Below are 15,214 nucleotides of genomic sequence, written 5' to 3' on the forward strand. Positions count from 1 at the left end.
GCCAAAGTCTGAAGGGTGGATGAGGGACAGGCTGTGGATGTTCCCCTGGACTTTAGTAAAGTCTTTGACACTGGTTCCTGCAGCATTCTCCTGGAGAAGCCCATGGCTTGGAGGGGAGTAGTCTTCACTGGGAAAGAACTGACTGGAGGCTGGGCTCAGAGAGTGGTGTGGAATGGAGCTAAATCCAGCTGGCAGCCAGTCATGAGGGGTAGAGAGGCTTTGCAGAAGGATCTGGACAGGCTGGATTGGTCGAGGCCAACAGGATGAGGTTCAACAAGGCAAAAGGCCGGCTCCTGCCCTTGGGTCACAACAACCCCCAACAGTGCTCCAGGCTGGGGGCAGAGTGGCTGGAGCTGCCTGGTGGGAAAGGACCTGGGGGTGTTGGTGGCCTGTGGGCTGAAGATAAGCCAGCAGTGTGCCCAGGTGGCCAAGAGGGCCCCCAGCATCCTGGCCTGTGTCAGGAACCGCGTGGGGAGGAAGAATAGGGAAGGGAGCGTTGTCCTGTACTGATGAGGCCCCACCTTGATTGCTGTGTCCAGTTTTGGGCCCCTCATGACAAGTAAGACTTTGAGGTGCTGGATATTGTCCAGAGAAGGGCAGCAAAGCCGGTGAGGTGTCTGGAGCACAAGTCTTGTGAGGAGCGGCTGAGGGAGCTGGGGGTGTTCAGCCTGGAGGCAAGGAGGCTGAGGGGAGACCTTCTCGCTCTCTCCAACTCCCTGAAAGGAGGGTGTGGAGAGGGGAGGGTTGGTCTCTTCTCCCAAGGAACAAGCAATAGGACAAGAGGAAATTGTTGCGACGGAGGGAAGACAAGAGCACTCAATATGAGTGATCAGCAAGCTTCGTTTATTTAGACACACTACCATTCTTTTATGCACACACATAATTAGCTCATACATATTGCAAAAAGAGAGCTCATTATTGGTTAGTTCTAAAAAGACAGTTCCGCCCAAAATTCCTTTCTTATGGTTACATGTTTACCTTATCACAGACATTCTGTTGTTGGACCACAGCTGCCTTCAAGGCCAGAACGTCCTTGCAGTTGTTGGGAGCTGGATAAACTGAGTACGGTGCTTATTGAGCTCTTGCTGGACTAGCTGACCCATGTCTATGTGACCCTTCTCAGCTAGCCAGTCTCCCACAGTTTGGTGACAGGGAAGATGGTGAGTGTGAGTGAGGGATGTACCCGGGGCTTTCACGCAGAGACATTCAGGCCATCCATCCTGTGGGAGGGGAATGTGGAGCCGTCTGGAGAGCATGGGGTTGCCTTGCTCCTCCTAATAAATCCCCCTTTGCAGCTGGCCTTGTGCATGGAGATCACGCACCGCTGGCCTGTATGGTGTCCTTTCACTGAATTTCACTGAATTTTTAGAGTTGGAAGGGACCATAGAGATCATCTAGTCCAACTCCCTTGCTAAAGCAGGACCACCCAGAGCTTGTCAGAGCATGTTACTCAGGAGCATCCAGGCGGGTCTTGAAAATCTCCAAAGAAGGGGACTCCACACCCTCCCTGGGCAGCCTGTTCCAGGGCTCTGTCACCCTCACCGTGAAAAAGTTCTTCCTCATATTCAAGGGGAACCCTTGATGTTCCAACTTGTGCCCATTGCCCCTTGTCCTCTCACTGGCAACTACTGAAAAGAGTCTGGTTCCCTCCTCCCTCAGCCCGCCCTTGAGATACTTGTAGGCATTGATAAGGTCTCCCCTCAGCCTTCTCTTCTCCAGACTAAAGAGTCCCAGCTCTTTCAGCCTCTCCTCATAAGGGAGATGCTCCAGTCCTTGAATCATCTTTGTAGCCCTACGCTGGACTCTTTCCAGCAGTTCCCTGTCCCTCTTGAACTGGGGAGCCCAGAACTGGACACAGGATTCCAGTTGTGGCCTCACCAGTGCAGAGCAGAGGGGGAGAATGACCTCCCTTGACCTGCTGGCCACACTCTTCTCTATGCAGCCCAGGATTCCGTTGGCCCTCCTGGCCACAAGAGCACACTGTTTGCTCATTGTCATTTTGTTGTCCACCAGGACCCCCAGATCCTTTTCTTCAGAGCTTGTCTCCAGCAGGTCCATGCCTAACCTGTATTGATGCCTGACATTCTTCTTCCCCAGGTGCAGGATCCTGCACTTTTCCTTGTTGAACCTCATGAGGTTCTTCCTTGCCCAGTTCTCCAGCCTGTCCAGATCTCGCTGGATGGCAGCACGGCCCTCTGGGATATAGCCATTTCCAATTAGCTAATTAATACCCACTGTTACTGTGGGACTGTCGCTGCTGTTGATTATTGTCAGTATTCCCAAATTTGCTAGAGTCACAGCTTTGCACAATAATCCCGTATATCCCAACTTTCCTGTTTTTTTCTCTAGATGCAGAGATTTATCCCTGCTGATGTTGAAATCCTTACAGCAGATTGATTATGTTATGAAAAATAATAATCATAAAAGAGAAAATGAAATGATTCTGTTAATGCTCTCTTCACTTTATTGTTTACCATTTTCCCCCCAAAACGTTATAATTTACAAATCTCCTGTAGTCATTGTATCTGTAGGAATTTGAGATGGGAAATGTTCTGGTCAATCGGTTCTGTCAAGAAAAGGGGTTGCTGCAGCCGCTCTTGTATGTGCTGTCATTGCCTGATTAAGCTCCTTCTAATTATTATTGTTATAAAAAAGAGAAGACTGAGGGGGGATCTGATCAACATCTATAAAGACTTAAAGGGTGGGTGGCCGGAGGATGGGGCCAGGCTTTTTTCAGTGGTGCCCAGTGACAGGACAAGAGGGAATGGGCACAAACTTGAACAGAGGAAGCTCCACCTCAACATGACAAGGAACTTCTTTCCTGTGAGGGTGGCAGAGCCCGGGAAGAAGCTGCCCAGAGAGGTGGTGGAGTCTCCTTCTCTGGAGACATTCCAAACCCACCTGGCCTCATTCCTGTGGGACCTGCTCTAGGTGGACCTGCTTTGGCAGGGGGTTGGACTAGATGATCTCCAGAGGTCCCTTCCAACCCCATAGCATTCTGGAATTCTGTGAAGAAAAAGGAAAATGGACTGAATTTAGGCTGAAAATTAGAAGATTTCTATCCAACAAAAGAGAAGGCTTGTGGAATAGTCTTGTGTTTCAGTCGGAATACAGAGGACAGAAGGAAAAAAGGAATTAAGATTTCTGTGATCTTGTAAAATCCAGTATCAATGGTTTCCTCATTTCTGTTACACGTTAAGGATCCTTTCTTGTTCCTGCCCCTTTTTCTTTTAGCAGATGCTGTGTTGGCTTTTAGTGCTTTAGCTTTGTCAGATCCTTGGTGGAAATAGAACTTTATTTCTCTCTGTTTATTTAAAGCTAAATTTGTCATTGTCATCAGAATACTGGTTAGCCAAGATCCGTGTTCTGTAAACCCACGTCGCCGGACATGAATTCTATTGTTCTCCCTTAATTCTTCTTTAATAGAGTCTTCTGTCATCTGTTCTGTGATTTTGTCCCTGATCAATATGAGGTGGAGAGGCCAGTAATTACCTGGTCATCCCATTTAGCCTTGCAAAATTTGTGGTTTGCTGTTTTCATTGGATTTTCTGGACCCCTTCAAACACACGAATGTGTCACGAAAATGAGCGTGAGTTTGAAACCGTCGTGATTTTCTGATGGAGCAAAGTGTTCACATTGCAGCATCCATCTTAATTCAGGATAGAGGAGGATGTGAAATACCTTTTACAGCTTTTAATTGATGGAATAGAGCTTATTGAGAGCTCAGGACTCAGATCTAAAGCCTCGCAATAGGTACAAATAATGAATGAATTTCGCTGTCGTCCTGTGGCCAGGCATGATTTATTGCTCAAGCTTTGTTCCTAGGTCAGTCTTGAGCCTGATAAGACATAACAACTTAGGGAACTTCACGTGGGGCTCAGTAAAGAATAAAAACGTGGATCTGGAGAGTCACAGTGAGTGGAAACAGCAGTTGGACACAAGGAGATTCTTTCTTGCCCTGTTGCGGTTGAAAAAGGCCGCGTAGTGCAAGCTGTGATCACATCAACGTGAGAGATGGTCTCCACGTGCTCATAAGACCTTTAGAAATTTGAGAATTTAATTAAGCCCCATAACCCATAAATATCTTTTTTTTCTTCTTTTTTTAACGGAACACTTTATATTAATTTTCATTTACAAAGAGTGCTTTGTCATCTTGGTTTACGTAGGGCTTTATCGGTTTGACATTGATGTAAATATTCTCCCTGGATGGCAGAATTCAACTGCTGAGCAGAAAGTCAAAAGTCCTTGTTAGAGATGAATGGGATGTTGCAAACTTCCCACTCGCTCATAAATCTTCCTCTACGTCCACGTGATTAATGGCTAACAAGGGTTTTGATTGATGGCTTAGCAACTGCTAATCAGGTGTTACGGGACCAAATCATGAAATCCCTTCCTTCGTTGGTTGAGGCAAGCTCCTCTTCGCTTAGATAGGCAGGAAAAGGGCTGGCTTTTCCTTTCTTTTAAGTGGAATTTAAAGTTTTAGCTTGCTGTGGTTTTTAATAAGTGCGCGGCTGGGCCACAGCTTCTAACATTGAAATATGATGCTTATTAAAATCCTCTACTGGGATTATGAAAGCGGAACAACTGGATGACTTGAACTGTCTGGATGCACAAGTCTGATGAGGAGAGGCTGAGGGAGCTGGGGGTGTTCAGCCTGGAGAAGAGGAGGCTGAGGGGAGACCTTATTGCTCTCTACAACTCCCTGAAAGGAGGGTGTAGAGAGGCGGGGGTCGGTCTCTTCTCCCAAGTCACAGGCGACAGGACGAGAGGAAATGGCCTCAAGTTGCGCCAGGGGAGGTTCAGGCTGGATATTAGGAAAAATTTTTTCACTGAAAGGAGTATTAAGCCTTGGTACGGGCTGCCCAGGGAGGTGGTTGAGGCACCATCCCTGGAGGTGTTCAAAAGACGGGTTGATGTAGTGCTGGGAGGTATGGTTTAGTGATGGTGATGCTCCTTGTTTGTTGTGTGGGTGTCTATTTTTGTCAGTTAGGTTGACGGTTGGACAAGATGATCTTTAAGGTCCCTTCCAACCTAGAAGATTCTGTGATTCTGTGATGTAGGGAATAAATTGAGGCCAACGGCGTTGGGCGAAGGCGATGCGTTGCCCAACGCGATGAGGAACGAAACCTTCAGGCTATTTTTTGAGACAAGCACTGGCAAGATTTTCACTGGCCCACGTTAGGGAATAAATTGAGGCCAACGGTGTTGGGTGAAGGCTGTGCGTTGCCCAACGTGATGAGAAACGAAACCTTCAGGCTATTTTTTGAGACGAGCACTGGCAAGATTTTCACTGGCCCACGTGTTAATCACATTGCTTAAAAATGATAAGGGTTTTAATCCTCGTGCTGCGGTTACGAGCCAAATGTCCTGCACGTTGAAGATCTCTCCTGTCTTGACTTCTCTCCCGCTTGGCCGTTACTGTAACTGTTCGGCCGTGATTACGCTTTAATTCTTTAATTACTGCTTTCTGATGAATTTGTGTAAGTGTTGAGTCCAGGGCACTGGAGCACAAAGAGCTTTGATCCATCTCGCGCGGTTTCTGCTACGCCTGGATTTTATAACTTAAAGATGAACGTTGAGAATAGTTAGCAAAACCAGCTAGTTTGACTTCTTTTACAGCTTTTTATTTTTCAGAGCTTTGTGTCTTACCATCCTGCCCTGCTTTGTGAGTCATACCATAAATTAACAATTTTCTCCTTTTTTTTTTTTTCCCCTATTCTGTGGCGTTTCCCTGACAGCTCTGAACATCTTAACCACAAACTCATCTTTTATTTCTCTACTTCGCTTTTCAACCAACAGGGATAATTCATTATGTTCCTTGCTCAAACCTCCATTGGTTTATTGTAATCTTGGAGCCAAATGCTATTACGACACGCGTTACATTTCCTGGCCCTGGATATCAAGTGACACCAGAGTCACAGAATCCATTAGAAATAGGTTTCATCCATAACGGGAGAACAAATTGCTAAGTGTTTTCCCTTTTTTTTTTTTTTTTCTTTAAATTTGATTAAGTTTGAGGGGTTTAATTACATTTTGGTGGCGATTTTAGAGTTGTTAAGTAGAGAAGATGAAATGCAAATAAGCGAATACAAACGGATTTGGTAAATTACTGTTAAAAATCAACGCAGTGATTATTTTGACTCTTAACAATACACAGGCGTTTTAACAGCTTGTGCTCAGGTAAAGTTTTAATTGAGATGTTTTGGGAGTTGAAGTTTCTTTGTGTATTATTTTTTTTTTCCCAAGCTATCCCTGATTTGTTTCTAATTAGGGGCACGATACTATTTGCCTATTTATTTATTCCTATGTAATTTGTTTAAACTTGGGCAGCACAGCACTGATGTATTCCTTTCATTACAGACAGCTCTCTTTGATGGGCTTTGACTGGCTAATTATTAAAATGGAACACATTACTAATAGCCTCCGAGGAGGTAGAGTTTTCTGAAAATAAATAAGAGATTTTCTGAATGCACTGACAAAAGTTAATTTTTAAGGGGTTTCTTTCCATCTTCAGACACGAGGAAATGAAAAGCGAATGATTTGGAATTTGTTTCTGCTTTTGTAACACGGAGTTGCTTAAATAGCAAATATTGGGCATCTAATATCAGGCCACCACTCGGGGCTGTGAGGGTTTCACAAAGGGGACCCAGTTCTCAGAAAGGGACCCCCCAACCCTTTACTGGGAGGTATACTGGGATAGAGGAAAATCAATCCTAAACTTCATTGGCAGAATGGACAACTGTGGGAATTCATATTTTGAATGGTAAAAGAAGCATGTTTGCTTTGGGAGCTCTTCAAGGACAATTTTTGCAGCATTGCCAGCAGGAATGTTTTATATTTCTACGTATATAGAAATATATAGGCCTACATACACATATATAAAATACGCTTTAGCAATATTGAGCTGCTCAGTTACGAACCTTTATGTTTTTAAGGGCTGTGGTATGTAATCAGTCACAGAATCACAGAATCATCTAGGCTGGAAGAGACCCTCGGGATCATCAAGTCCAGCCATCCACCCTACTCTAAAGTTCTCCCCTACACCATATCCCCCAACACCACATCTAAACGGTTCTTAAACACAGCCAGGGATGGTGACTCACCCACCTCCCTGGGCAGCCTATTCCAATGCCCAACCACTCTCTCTGTGAAGAATTGTTTCCTAATGTCCAGTCTAAACCTACCCTGGTGCAACTTGAACCCATTACCCCTTGTCCTGTCATCTGTAACTTGGGAGAAGAGACCGACCCCCACCTCTCTACACCCTCCTTTCAGGGAGTTGTAGAGAGCAATAAGGTCTCCCCTCAGTCTCCTCTTCCCCAGACTGAACACCCCCAGCTCCCTCAGCCTCTCCTCATAAGACTTACTCTCCAGACCCCTCACAAGCTTCATTGCCCTTCTCTGGACCCGCTCCAGCACCTCAATGTCTTTCTTGTGGTGGGGGGCCCAAAACTGGACACAGTACTCGAGGTGGGGCCTCACCAGTGCCCAGTACAGGGGGACAATCACCTCTCGGGTCCTACTCACCACACTGTTCCTGATACAGGCCAGGCTGCTCGTGGCCTTCTTGGCCACCTGAGCACACCGCTGCCTCATGTTCAACCGACAGTTGACCAACACTCCCAGGTCCTTCTCTGCCAGGCAGCTCTCCGGGCCATTCTTCCCCCAGCCTGTAGCACTGCCTGTAAGGGCCATCCAACAGCCCACCCACCATCTGGAATGGGCTGCCCAGGGAGGTGGTTGAGGCACCATCCCTGGAGGTGTTCAAAAGACGGGTTGATGTAGTGCTGGGAGGGCTGGTTTAGTGATGATGCTCCTTGTTTGTTGTGCGGGTGTCTATTTTTGTCAGTCGGGGTGACAGTTGGACAAGATGATCTTTGAGGTCCCTTCCAACCTAGAAGATTCTGTGATTCTGTGATCTCCCTGTTGCTGCTCGCATCAGTTTGGGGAGGAGTGGGGGCTTCTGGCAGGATACCTTTGGTACCCTCAGGGTTTTGTAGCAGATTGAGTTGGTCAAATAATGTAAAACGAGCTTTTTCCCAAATTAGTGACAGTGGTGTATAAATCACCAGGGTTACATTTCGGTTAATAAGGATTTTTGGGATTTTCAGTAGTTTTCCAGTCTTGTAGAGTACCTAAAGATCCTAGATGTTCAAATTATGTTATAATGCTATGTTTTATTCTGAATACTGAGTTCCCCTTCTGTGTTTTGGCAGATGCTGCTGACGGAGTACCTGGATATGAAGAACACCCGCACCGCCTCAGAGCCGTCCGCCCAGCTGAGCTACGCCAGCTCCGGCAGAGAATTCGCCGCCTTCTTCGCAAAGAAGAAACCACAAAGACCCAAAAACCCTTTGTTCAAGTGAGTGCTGGGATGGGTGTTAAAGCTCTGCCTGAGCTGTCTTTTTTTGGTGCCTTGGGTATTGCACGACGTGTGAGTCTTGGGATGGAGGTTTAATACCCAGAGCTGGAGCCTCGGTGAGATCTCTCTTACGGATTCATCGCTGGTTTTTTAAGTGTATAAAGCTCTTTCCAGGGCTCGTCTTGGGACTGGGATCCCATTATTCCTGCCTTTGTCCATGGTAAATTCAGAACCTGTTAAAGGGTGCGATAAAGGAGACTGGACAAAGAGAATTAAGATAAGTGTATAATTACCAGATGGACTAAGCGGTTAATCCTATCACTAACTCCTTTAATTCAGAGTTCAGAATGGAAAGAATTAAGTGGTTGGGAGGAGAGTGTAAGAGAGAGGCTGAGATGCTCGGTGACCAAGGATTTGGGGGAACAAATTGGATGTGCAAGAACAAGAATTGGGGAGGAGTTCTTGGTGAGCAGCACTGCTAGGAGAGGAGAGATACTCTTGTTACTGCACCTAGATTCAGGGAAGCTGAGCTGAATTTTCACCTCTTCCCACGACTACATGTGCTGATCTTTGGCTTCTTGAGGTTTTTGGGGGATACCAAGAGCTGCTGGTTTGGCAGCAGATGCTCCAAGTTCAAAGATCACAGCTCCAAGTTCAAAGCTAACCTGACCTTCCTCAGGTCTACCAGCATAACTCAGTGTGTGGCTGCTCCCTGACTCAGTACTCCCAAAATAATCTCTTAAATGAGAGGTTCTTTTAACAATGAGATTGTTTGAAAACAGTTGGTGATGGAACGAGCAAGTTTCGTGGTAGATTCGAGGGGATGGAGGAGTGGAGCAGTGGTGGGGAGTGAAAGCAGCTCGAGGCATTAACCTTTGAACTGTGCTCAGCTGCAGCAGGAGCAGGGGATCTGGGGGGTCCTCAGCACCCCTCTGGATGAGAAGCTGCTGCAGGGCTTGGGCTGTCTTTTTCTACCCATCTGAGCGGTGCTGAGCTTTGTGAGGCTTTGCTCTCCAGAGTCAAGAGAGTCCAAGGTTAAAAAACAATATATCTAGTGGAATATTTGCTGGAGAGAGAGAATTGGAAGTGAGTTGGTGTTTTCACCCCTTACTTGCTAGAGCCTTGAAGCCTGGGTGTTTTGGTTTTTAATAAAGAACCCCTCGTTTGTGATTGGAGACAGATCCTTATATGGTGGGAAATAATGCAGGAATCACAGAATGGTTTGGGTTGGAAGGAACCTTAAAGATCAACCAACCCCCTGCCCTGGACAGGGACACCTCCCACCAGACCAGGTTGATCAAAGCCCATCCAACCTGGCCTTGAACCCCTCCAGGGACGGGGCAGCCACAGCTTCTCTGGGCAACTTGGGCCAGGCTCTCACCACCCTCACAGCAAAGAAGTTCTTCTTGAGATCTCATCTAAATCTCCCCTCTTTCAGTTGGCTCACGTTGAACTTCTCATCCACCAACACCCCCAAGTCCTTCCCCTCAGGGCTGCTCTCCAGCCATTCTCCGTCCAGCCTGGATCTGTGCTGGGATTGCTGTGACCCATGTGCAGGACCTTGCCCTTGGCCTGGTTGAACCTCATCAGTTTCACGTGGACCCACTTCTCCAGCCTGTCCAGGTCCCTCTGGATGGCATCCCTTCCCTCCAGCGTGTTGACCACACCACACAGTGATGTGTGTGAGCTACAGTAATGGGAAAGAGTGAGAATAATTGGTTGTTTCAGGCAAACAGGAGGGGAGTTTTGTGTTCTGCATCCTCTTTACAGATCGTTTGCTGGTTGGTTGGAATTTTTGGGGGTTTTTTTTAGCTAGACCTTATTTCTTGTCCCTGTGCTTTGCCCCATGGACATGTGTAGCTGGTGGGTCTCATAGTACCTCAGTTGGGTGTGGGAGTTTTCTGCACTGCCGTCTCTCTATCTCACAGGATGAGTTGTCTGCGCAATCTTCTGCTATTATAGAATCATAGAATCACAGAATGGTTTGGGTTGGAAGGAACCTCAAAGATCATCGAGTTCCAACCCCCCTGCCCTGGGCAGGGACACCTCCCACCAGACCAGGTTGCTCAAAGCCCCATCCAGCCTGGCCTTGAACCCCTCCAGGGATGGGGCATCCACAACTTCCCTGGGCAACCTGGTCCAGTGTCTCACCACCCTCAGAGTAAAAAATTTATTCCTGAGATCTAATCTGAATCTTTTTTCTTCCAATTTAAAACCGTTTCCCCTTGTCCTATCATTACACCTCCTGGCAAAGAGTCCCTCCCCAGCTCTTCTATAGGCACCCTTCAGGTATTGAAAGGCCGCTATAAGGTCTCCCCGGAGCCTTCTCTTCTCCAGGCTGAACAATCCCAGCTCCCTCAGCCTGTCTTCATAGCAGAGGTGCTCCATCCCTCTGATCATCTTCGTGGCCCTCCACTGCACCTGTTCCAGCCGGTCCATGTCCTTTCTGTGTTGAGGACTCCAAAGCTGGACACACTATTCCAGGTGGGGTCCACGAGTGCAGAGTAGAGGGGCAGAATCACCTCCCGAGACCTGCTGGCCACAAGGTTAACAGTTGCCTGGAGGATTTTGGAGGTGCCTCCTGCCCCTGTCAACCCATTATTATTCCCCTCTATCCTTTTTTTTTTTTAACACTCCCGTGGCTGTTTGGGTTGAGAATTGCACTCTTCTGGCTTGCAGAGCAAAACAGGGCTGCTCACCTCTTCAGATTGCGTGTGGTCTTGGCTGTGCTTGGACCATTTAAGTTTGAGGGATAAGGATGCTCTGTTTCACCCGTGGCAGCTGAAGGATTAATTTGTCAGCAGCGAGGGGAGGGGGGTGTAATTGTTTGAAGTGAAGGTGCGTAACCTCATAGGAGCAGCACGTCTCTTCCCACTCCTGCTCTTGTCACCAAGCCACCGCCGGCACCGCGGTGACAGCAGAGCTTATTGGGATCTCTTATTTGGTTATCTGTCTTCTGTCAGCTGTCACTATATCTACGGAAATCTCCCTTGAAATGGAATTTCTGAGTCCGCTGAGGGATGGACGTGTTTGATGGGAGTGTTATTCTTGTCTCCTCTCCCATCTTCAGTTCTTTCCATGCCCGGGCTACAAGGCCCTTTTTCTTGCCTTTCCATCAGCTCCGTCCAAATCAGAGGAGGCTTCCACTTGTCATCAGAATATCTACATTTAATTCCTCGCTTCCAGAGTCTCTTAGGGCAGGGCTTCACCTCACGTTTTACTCACAGATGGTTGCAGGTGTTTGTGCTGGCCCCTGTTATAGCTTGCTGTGAGCTAATTTTATAACTCCTAATTACTTTTGCTCGTTGTGTGTTCCAGCAATAGTGGGAAGAATGAAAACTCCCGAGTTGTGTCCTGTGGTCTGGAAATCTGTCACCGGGATTTGGAAGAGACTTCGAATCATTGTTTCCCTATCCTTAAAATGGATCTAATTTAAAAATAATAATAAGAAAAAGAAGTCATGGTGCATTTAGTTGTTTAATGTTGGCTTAACCCTAATGTTGACTTAAGGCTTCCATGGAGGGCTTCAAGACCAGGTTGGATGGTGCTTTGAGGAACCTGATCTAGTGGGAGGTGGCTCATGGCAGCGGGTTGGAACTAGATGGTCTTTAAGGTCCCTTCCAGCCCAAACCATTCCATGACTAAAAAAGCCACACATTGACATGAGGAGTACTTTGGAAATCCAGATAGTCCATGCCATCATAAACCTGGCTTTTTTCTCTTCCAAAAGGTAGCCCAGTGCACATTCAGGTTGCCACCTCCCTACGGATCAGGTTTGCCAGGTGAAAATTGGGCACTGGTGGGAAAGGAGTGAATTGTACAAGCAGATGTTGATCAACCCAATCCATTAGTGTCAGGTTTGGCTGTAATTACGTGTAAGTCTATGTAAAACAAAAATATTTTGAAAGCCTTGTGTGTGGGAGGATCCACGTGGGGAAAGAGGTGAACGTGGTGAGATCCTGCAGCAAAAGCCGGCGCAGGGCTCTGAGGAATAATCGGAGTCACCGTCTCAGGGAGGAGATGTAGGTTTATTGCTGTGGTTTGCCTTGACCTGAAGCTTCTGGTTTTGATGCCTGGAGAAGACCTCTGGGGCATGGGAATAACGCAATGCTTCATGTCTCTCTAGGGGCAAAAGGAGCACGTCGTAAAAATGGAGCCAAGAATTTACTCTTCGTTTTAATTACAGTCTGCAGCGTTTGTTGTATTTTGATAGATTGTTATTAGTTCAGTTGCAATAATACTAACACTCACAGTCCAAATTAGGGCAGAAAAGCCTCATTAACAGTAATAAAGTTAACAAGAAAGCTTACAAATGATTGCCCCGTTTCTCTGGTGTGATGCTTGTTTTTCCAGTGTCCCTCTGGGCGGCACTAAGGCTGGTTCAGTCTTCCTTAGCAGAAGGGTTGGGGATGGGGCAACGGGTGTTACAGCAAATTATCAACATCTCAAGATCTTCACCGTGAGGAGTTTGATGTTCTTCCTCTAAGATGTTTTCTCTCTAAGTCTTGTGGCCATGTGGGGCGTCCTCAGTGCTCCGCTCAAGCAGGTTGAACACCAGACCTTGGCCACAGGACATTTGTGATTAGAGGGAGAGCCAGATCCAGCCCATGGCAAGCCCAGAGATGTCCTGAGACCCTGCGGTGTCGGGTTGGTGCCCAGTCTGTGGCCTTTTACTATCAATGGCCAAAATTGCACTTATGGGGCTACAATAGTTGGAAAACATTGGTCTCTACCTCTCAGGTTGGTCGTTGTGGAGTGTTGGAGCCACATGATAAGTACTTAATAATTTATTACTCCCTAATTTCCAGGAGAATATAATTTTTAATTTTTATGTATACACCAGTTAGTGATTTAGATGGTGTTGGCTGATGGCTTTGGTTTGGATTTTACCAGTTTTGGGGGCCATTCATAGAATCATAGAATGGTTAGGGTTGGAAGGAACCTCAAAGATCATCTAGTTCCACCCCCCCTGCCATGGGCAGGGACACCTCCCACCAGACCAGGTTGCTCAAGGCCACATCCAGCCTGGCCTTGAACCCCTCCAGGGATGGGGCAGCCACAACTTCCCTGGGCAACCTGTTCCAGTGTCTCACCACCCTCAGAGTAAAAAAATTCTTCCTGAGATCTAATCTGAATCTTTTTTCTTCCAATTTAAACCCGTTTCCCCTTGTCCTATCACTACCCTTCCTGGCAAAGAGTCCCTCCCCAGCTCTTCTATAGGCACCCTTCAGGTATTGAAAGGCCACTATAAGGTCTCCCCGGAGCCTTCTCTTCTCCAGGCTGAACAATCCCAGCTCCCTCAGCCTGTCTTCATAGCAGAGGTGCTCCATCCCTACTTGAAAGCCTGGCTGCTGGGGCTGATGGAGCAGAGGAGCATCTCCATGCCTTGCGAGGATGTCTGTGTCACGGGCAGTTGGTGGCAGAGGTGTCTTGATCAGAGGTGGCAGAACGTGGTGCATCAGTGATGGAATTTTATCGGAGGAATGTGCTTTTTGTCTGCCTTGATAATTTTGATTATGCAGGGAGGGCTTTTTTACTTAGAGCTGCCTGGTGCTTCCAAGGGGGATGCTTCTATGGCTGGCTAACTGACTTCTTTTTGTTTTATTTTCTAATTGCAGGTTTGAGTCCTCCTCCCATGCTATTAGCATGAGTGCCTATTTGCGTGAGCAGAGAAGGGAACTGTACAGCAGAAGCGGAGAACTTCAAGGTGAGGAAACAGATAACGCGCCGGTTTGGGTAATTCTCTCTTGCAGGAGCTTCAATATCTGGTCCAAGCTACGTGGGGGTATTCATACCTCTCTGCTTTGCCATGCAGGCTGTCTCAATCTCCACTTTTTAAGCTGTTTATTTATTCTCATTTCGTTGGGAAGCAGCTGGGTTTCTCTTTATTCCCTCTGCGTTTTTCAGCTAAAAGTCCAGGTCTTAAAAGATACTCATGAAATGGGAAGAGTCACACCTTGAGGGTTGCTTTTGGATACTTGGAGCTAAAGTCTTCTTCTTTATCAGCAGTTGATTTCCTTGTATCATACACTAAATGTGACACTTACCCTGGGTTGCTCTGGGAGCTTAGCTCAGTCATCTCATATTTGGAGCTGCAGGTTTCTGTTGCGTGGACTAAAGCGACCGATTCTTTGTCTTTTGTACAACGCTCGAAAACAGAGAGTTGCAGAACGTTTGAAAATGGTGAATTTGAAGAGTTGGACTGGTTTATATTCCTTGTGCTGTATATACACCGAGAAGTGCTCTCCTCCTTGAGCACAGCATCATTTCATGGTGTTCTCCTGAATGGTCTAACTCACAAAAAAGTTGGGTTTAGGAGCAAAATCAAGGGAAGATCTGAAGGCTGTCATGATAATGTGTAGAGGGACTAAATTATTTTGTTTCATCTATTCTAGTTTCTTACTGGGCTAATTATAAGAAGAAAATAATGTGTACTCTTCAGATATTACAGTGATGGACAAAGGTTGACTTTCTCCTTGAAATCTTACTCATGATAATTTTCACTTGGCTTTTAATTAAGGTTGTTTTATAATTTATGAGAGAATTTTTGAATTGCTTTGTGTTCCCTTCCTCTTTATGGAACTTACTGTCCTGTGCGACAAGTTAAACCCACAACAGTGTGAAAAGAAGCCTTGAGTGTTCTTGTGGACAGGTTGTTTCATTTAGGTGACCCCAAAGATGATCTTAGTATTGATGATTAAGGATAGAATGATGTGCTCTGTGGTGAATATTCACATACTTCTGGATGGACTGTGAAGGAAGAATCCAAGATCAAGATAGATTGAAGCTGACAATTGCCCACTCTATGATCTAACAGCATATAGGAATAAAATAAAATGGAGGTAGCTGTCT

At 46.5% G+C, this 15,214-nt stretch overlaps 1 protein-coding gene across 1 annotated transcript in view; it reads left to right on the top strand.

Moving 5' to 3' along the window:
- Positions 1-14,098, top strand: part of LOC106896143 (exocyst complex component 4-like) — a gene marked incomplete at its 3' end in the record, with an annotated part of 163,483 nt that extends 149,385 nt beyond the window's left edge. The window contains exons 8-9 of the mRNA XM_014955883.1: positions 8,217-8,362; positions 13,981-14,098. Coding sequence (XP_014811369.1) covers positions 8,217-8,362; positions 13,981-14,098 — 264 coding nt within the window. The remainder of the gene's footprint in view (positions 1-8,216; positions 8,363-13,980) is intronic.
- Between the last annotated feature and the right edge of the window lie 1,116 nt (positions 14,099-15,214).

Source organism: Calidris pugnax, unplaced genomic scaffold (assembly GCF_001431845.1).
Source record: "Calidris pugnax isolate Ruff unplaced genomic scaffold, ASM143184v1 scaffold235, whole genome shotgun sequence".
In the NCBI taxonomy this organism is placed as follows: domain Eukaryota; kingdom Metazoa; phylum Chordata; class Aves; order Charadriiformes; family Scolopacidae; genus Calidris; species Calidris pugnax.